This window comes from Hemicordylus capensis, chromosome 4, assembly GCF_027244095.1.
Source record: "Hemicordylus capensis ecotype Gifberg chromosome 4, rHemCap1.1.pri, whole genome shotgun sequence".
In the NCBI taxonomy this organism is placed as follows: domain Eukaryota; kingdom Metazoa; phylum Chordata; class Lepidosauria; order Squamata; family Cordylidae; genus Hemicordylus; species Hemicordylus capensis.
This window is the reverse complement of record NC_069660.1, coordinates 241,498,780-241,505,294: the sequence shown is the minus strand read 5'-3', so window position 1 is coordinate 241,505,294 and position 6,515 is coordinate 241,498,780. Positions and strand designations below refer to the sequence as shown.

At 38.8% G+C, this 6,515-nt stretch overlaps 1 protein-coding gene across 17 annotated transcripts in view; it reads right to left on the bottom strand.

Annotated features, from left to right (window-relative positions):
* Positions 1-1,088: 1,088 nt before the first annotated feature.
* EPB41L3 (erythrocyte membrane protein band 4.1 like 3) overlaps positions 1,089-6,515 on the bottom strand; it is a 219,037-nt gene continuing 213,610 nt past the window's right edge. For all 17 annotated transcript variants that reach the window (XM_053248620.1, XM_053248617.1, XM_053248625.1 and 14 more), the window contains one exon: positions 1,089-6,176. Coding sequence is in view for 1 of the 17 variants with exons in the window: in XM_053248625.1 (XP_053104600.1) it covers positions 6,171-6,176 (6 nt within the window). In the remaining 16 variants the exon portion in view is untranslated. The remainder of the gene's footprint in view (positions 6,177-6,515) is intronic.

Here is a 6,515-nt window from a genome sequence, read left to right as displayed (position 1 = left end):
GTCCAGGTTACCTTAGAGCAGGCATCCCCAAACTGCGGCTCTCCAGATGTTGCTGAACTACAACTCCCAGCATACCCAGCCACAAAAAATTGTGTCTAGGGATGCTGGGAGTTGTAGTTCAGCAACATCTGGAGGGCCGCAGTTTGGGGATGCCTGCCTTAGAGAGTACCTTCTTCTGCATGATCCTCACTGCACGTTAAGGTCATCTGAGGAGGTCCGTTTCCAGCTACCACCGGTGTGTCTGGTGGCGACTCAGAGGCGGACCTTCTCTGTAGCTGCTCCTGGGCTTTGCAATGCACTCCCAGCAGAAATCCGCAATCTGAATTCTTTATTGACCTTCAGGAGAGCCCTTAAAGCCTGGTTTTCAGAGTTTTTTAATTGTTCTGATTGTTTTTAATGATGTTTTAATTGTTAATTGATGTTTTATATTGTTTATATTTCTGTTTTAACGGTTATTGGCTTTAATAGTTTTGTTTTAATTGTAAACCGCCCTGAGCCACTTTGGAAGGGTGGTATAAAAATCAAATCAAATCAAATAAAAAAATCAATAAATAAAAATACCTGTGCGTGTGTGCTCTGCAAAAGGGTTAGTGGGTTTAGGGTTAATTTTTGCCATGGCCTCAGAATGCTGCAGTTGGGTGTGGGGGGTAAATGGGCCAGGCCAAATCTGTTTGGCCTGGCCTTCCAGGGTTTTAAAATTATTGTAAATGGTTTTAACATTGTAACCTGGTTTTTTAGGGTTTTAAAACTGTTTTGAATGTCTTAACTGTTATTGTGTTATGGTGTTGTACAGAAGCCCTGTAGACCCCACCCACTGAAGCATTGTTATATTTGCTGTACTTATTTACTGACACAATCACTAATGTTACCACTTTCCAACTAAGCTATGTAATGACCTTTTAACTTAATGATGCAGAAGTGCCAGCCCACAGTGTGTGATTGTCTGAAATTTTGATCTCTGTGGTAATTAGAAGATTTGTCTCCATGTAAAAATGATGCCTTCAAAGAAGACTAGTCTTGTTACAGTTAACAGTTACAGTTAGCACAAGAATTGGATAAGGACCAATAAAATGAGATTGAGACAAAAGGCAGCTGTTATAAACAGGCATGAGCTTTTTATTTCATCTGGCACAGAATTAGGCGGACAACCGCAAAAACAATCTATAAAAAGCAATGCAACACTTATTTGTCAGGACGTACCCTCAAACAAAGAAAGTTCACCAGCATTGAGCCATCATTGTGCACTTAATTCTTACTCTAGCAGTGAGCACCCATTCTAAATAAATAAACTTTGTTAAGAATGAGTAGCTTTTGATAGCATTCTTTCTTTGATATGCCATGCTGAAATGTAGGCAACACAGCAGTAACTTTGGACAGAAGTTTCTATCTATCCCATTAATCTTAAAGAGTGGATTCTGATGCCATGCTTCATAACAACAATTATAATGCTATTGCTTGACTTGTGAAGTGGTTGTTACAGATAGAACTTTATTGAATAAACAAACCATGATCTGCTAATTGTCTGAAATAAATTGATTTGTGTTATACTTATTACTACTTGAAATGGTTTTGAGAATCCACCCTTTCAACCAGAATAATGCTCCCATTTTAATAGCAATTTTGACAGTTAGCCATGTGATAAAACTATAGAATTATCTTGTTATCTTACACATGAATAAAGTATCTGTTCATGGAAACTTAAGATTTTGACAGAGTAAATCAGCTGAATTTGTCATTGGAAAGACTTTTTTTTATGCTGATTAAGCAAGTATTATTTGGAAGGAATAATAATAGGGTTTCAAAATATGTTTGTAAATACTTGATGCCTTAACAAGAAACTGCAGTGTAATCTTCTGAGAAACATGGCACATCCATCCCATCAGTAGCTGCCATGGGTAAAAACATAAAAGCTGATTTTGGCCTTCATAGGGATGGAAGAAAGTGATAACATTTGGATGCCCTATTCCAAAACAGTACAATTTAATGAAGGTAAGAAGCAGATAATTTAAAACTTGACAAACAGTGATCAATCTTTGCTTGTTTATTAAGCAACAGAAGATGGTGGTTGTACTGTAAGGAAAAAGCTGTGCAAACAGGAAGTCTTCAACAAGAAATGAATTAAGAATGATTTGAGTAGTTTGCTGTCTACATTACAAACTGCAAGAGTGTTCATGTGAGTCAGGACATTGTATAGTGATGTCTGCAATTATTATGTAGGAGAGTAGAAGGTAAATAAGCGTAAAGATAGTTAGAACAAACAGCGAAACCTACACAGATCGCTAGCTCATCAAAAGGTGGCATACAACGTTCTGGGCATGATTTGGTAATATTTTTCAGAGCCAGCTGAATGTATTTCATCTTTACAGATATGCAAGTCACTTAAGAAAAGAAGAATATCCCGGACACAAGTAAGACAAACACATTCAGCCTGATCCAAAGCTATGCGGGCGCTCCAATGAATAAGGGGAGTGCATGTGTGGACCTTTCCGCAGCACTTTAGGCCTAATTCAGTTTGTCAGCATCCCCCACCTCACCTGTGAGAGAGTGCCAAGCCATTGGCAGACTCCTGGCCCAGCTGGGATTGTGTGGAGATGCCAGGTTTATGAACTAGCACGTCTGTGCTTTTCATGGTCATCCTGGCCCTCTCTTGAGCCACTGTGATCAAACAAATGACAACAGTGATGGCCCCTACCTAGATATGTCAGTTCACAATGTCGGCTTCCATGCAATCCAAATGGGTTCACAAGTAGGGTTGTGCGTTTTGTTTTGTTTTCTGTTTTGTTTTTGGCCCGAATCCGAAACACCCCCATTTTGTTCTTTCTTTGAAGCCAGCCAATCTGAAACACCCCAATTTTGTTCTTTGTTCAAAATGGCAAAATACGAATCCGAAACATTTTGGATTTTAAAAAATGGCCCTGGAGTAAAACTAGTGGGTGGAGGTGGTAGTGCCCAATGGGTGGAAGCTACCACCCAAATTTCAGAGGAATTGGGCAAAGGGCTGATTTTTGGTGAATTTTTGAAGTTTAATTATTTTCCCCATAGGGAATAATGGAGGTTTCAGCAAAAGTATAGCTTCACATCGGGGGGAAAGGGGTGGCCCAGAGCAGAGTAGGGTGGGTGGTAGGGGCCAGTGGGGGCAAGGAAGCTGACAGAATTATTTCAAAGGAAATGGGTAGAGGGCTGATTTTTAAAGATTTAATGGAGTTTATGCATCTTTAAGGTTCTTCCCCACAGAGAATGATGGAGGTTTCAGCAGCCCCATAACTGCACTTGGGGGGCACCGTGGAGGCCCAGAGCGAGTGTTGGTGTAGAGCACATAGGGTGCCAACCACCCACATGGGTTGCTAAGTGTAGATTCGCTGGTAGTATATGAGAGTGGATTCATGGTTTGTCATTGAAAATCTCATATGCTACCAGAGAATCTACACGTAGAACACCTCAGAAACAACAGAACCCAGCACCTCATGGGTTAGCAACCCATTGGGGTGGTTGGCACCCTATGTGCACTACACCACCATTCGCTCTGGGCCACCCCCAGTGCCCCCCTGAGGTTGAGTTATGGGGCTGCTGAAACCTCCATTATTCCCTATGGGGAAAAATCTTAAAGAAGCATAAACTTCAACAAATCACAAATAATCAGCCCTTTGCCCAATCTCTTTGGAATCTGGGTTGTGGCAGCCTGGCAGGCACCCATCGGGGCACTACCACCCAAACTACTCTTCTGCCCCTGAATCCATTCCGAGGCTGGCATGCAGTAGCCATAGCAGGCTGGGCTCAGGCTGGCAACAAGGCAGGCATAGACAATGGCATGGCATCATGGCAACTTGAGGCATGCAATGCTGCAAACTAGTTCTTTCTCTTCAATGAGGCAGAATGGCAACTACTAACTTGCTGAATGAATTGAAAATCCCTCCTTGAACTCCCCCATACCCTTGCCCCTTCTCCGACCCTTTCCCTGGCCAATGTGGGGTCAGTAAAGAGTTGCAAGAGGCAAAAGAGCCAATGCGGAACAAGGAGGGAATTGTCAGCAGGTCAGCCCATGCTTTAGGTCACTGACTGGAAGGCTGGAAAATTCAAAGAGATGACAAACACAAAATGGAGACTGACTCAGAAATCAACACAAAATGGAGGTCTGAAACAATAAAGCATTTTGTAGCTGAAACAGGGACGTTTTGTTTTGTATACAAAACTTTTGGATCTGGAAAATGGGTGTTCTGTTTTGTCTACAAAATGCTTTGTATCCGAAACGTTTCGCACATCCCTCTTCATAAGTCAGTTGGTGATCACATGGGGAGCACTAAGCATCTGAACTAGGCCTGAGGTTCCAGATATGCAAATAACTACTGGATCAGAGCTCATATTTTTAATATAGTTTCTTTATATATATTTAATATAATTTTTGTTGTTGTTATATACTCCTTAAAAAATATTTATTCCTCTTAATCTACCCTAGAGAGTCAGGGTTGGGTTTTTGTTTTTTTTAGAAGCAGAAGCTCCTATCAATCAGTTCAGTTGGAACTGCTGTGTGTGCATTTGGCGTTTACCTGCAAAAATAGCATTATAAATGGTCCCCTATGTATTTTTGGCAGCCTACAAAATGTACTTCATTACATTTTCTCTTCAGAGAAATAATACCATAAGCAAACTGAATAAGCAGCTAAAACAACATCAAAATTCATAATCCAGCCAAATTAAGCACTTTTAAATTCCCAGTACCATCTTAGCACATGCTTAATTCTCATGTTGAAATGGAACTTAAAGGTTCCTAACTTTGTCTGGATTATGTCCAAATATTTGTTGAAACAGGTAATTATTTCATGGTTTAGAATGGAAAATACAAAAGTAATTTTTCACCAAGCTAATTCTTAAAAATAGGTGATGATACTCTTCATTTAACTTACGTGAAACATATTACACAACTATATAATACAGATGAAATCAGAGAGCACCTATCATATGTACACAATTGTATAGAATGTATTTGTTTACACAGTATTTCTTCAGCCCCTTGCTCTTTTATTTCTACCTGTCTAAACACCATAGTGGGGCCCCCTTGGAAGAATGTCTCTGTTATGCTATTAAAAATGCCTTTGATATTATACAAATGGTACTGGGGATCTAAATACAGAAAACATGTTTTTTAGACATAGACCAATACAAATTTGGGTGCATTTACCACTTTTATTTCACTATGCAGAAACATACATTCACCATGTGTTGTAATGAGACTGACAGTATAATGAAGACAGTATCCTTTAAATGGATGTGATAACCAATACCAATGAATGTTCAGTAGGTGTTCTGTACAGTTTAAGGCTTAACTCTGACCTAAATAGGAAATGCTGACCAGACTCTTAAAAGAAACCTTTTATTCTGAGAACAGAAGATAAATCAATAAAAAAGGGCAAGATTTCAGCATAATATTTCTGTAACTAAGAAAACACACGCACTTTCTTTAAAATAATCATAATGTAATGCATAGGATGAAGACTTGTGAGGGGTGACCAGAGGATTTCTATGTCTGAACAATGCTAAAATCATCATTACTATCTCTTAAAGGTCTCAAATCAGGTAAACAAAGCACATTTTAAAGCATTTAAATAAGGTTAGAGATTCATCATTGTTTATTGGACAAGAATAATAAAACCAGATGAAACAAATATATGATTCAAGTTGTTTACTGGATAAAGTGTGTTATTGGCACATCTAACGTGATAAAACATTATACACAGTATCTATACAGCTTCTAGCATTTTAGGGTAATCTTCATTTACCCTAAACAAAGGTTTTGCCACCTAAGAAACTGTTGTGTTTTTTTAGACTTCCAATAATTGTGAAGGCATAAACTGTTTTATGTGTAGCATGAGATCACTGTTTTATATTGTTGATGAACGTGCAGGTATAGATGGAAACTTAGTTTAGGAAAATTAAAATGCTGCTTTTCTGTAATTTGTTCATTGCTTCATGCAAATATTGGGTTACTAATGCTGATTCAGATTGCTGTAAATGGGACAATATTTCTACCAGTGTCCTTAATAGCAATCAAGGCTGAGTCTTCCACATTGAAAATTTCTCCGGAGAGATGCAAGCCTGCTGGGTCAGAACCAAGATTCCATGTAGGCTCTAGTATTCCCAATGGCGTACATGATAGAATTCATATGAGAGCTACATTATTCCTGCAGTAGAGAGAGTGTAGTTAAATTCTATGGAACAACATTTTAAATCAGAATAGATAAAATGACTATTTTAGGAGCACAAGTAGTACAACTATCTTTCCCCAATACACTCAACACTTTATATAAATAACCAGGACTTATTCAAAGTCCATTTAAGTTATATTGGTGGCAATCCAATAACTAACTGGTAGCAGTTCCGAGCCTTTTGAGGATAAGAATCTAACTTGTATATAAATAATGGCAGTATCCAAGCCAAAGTCCTTCTGATAGTTAAGCTGTACTTCCATGGTTTATTAAGACATTTAAACATATGGGAATAGTAAAGCACATGCTTTGTAT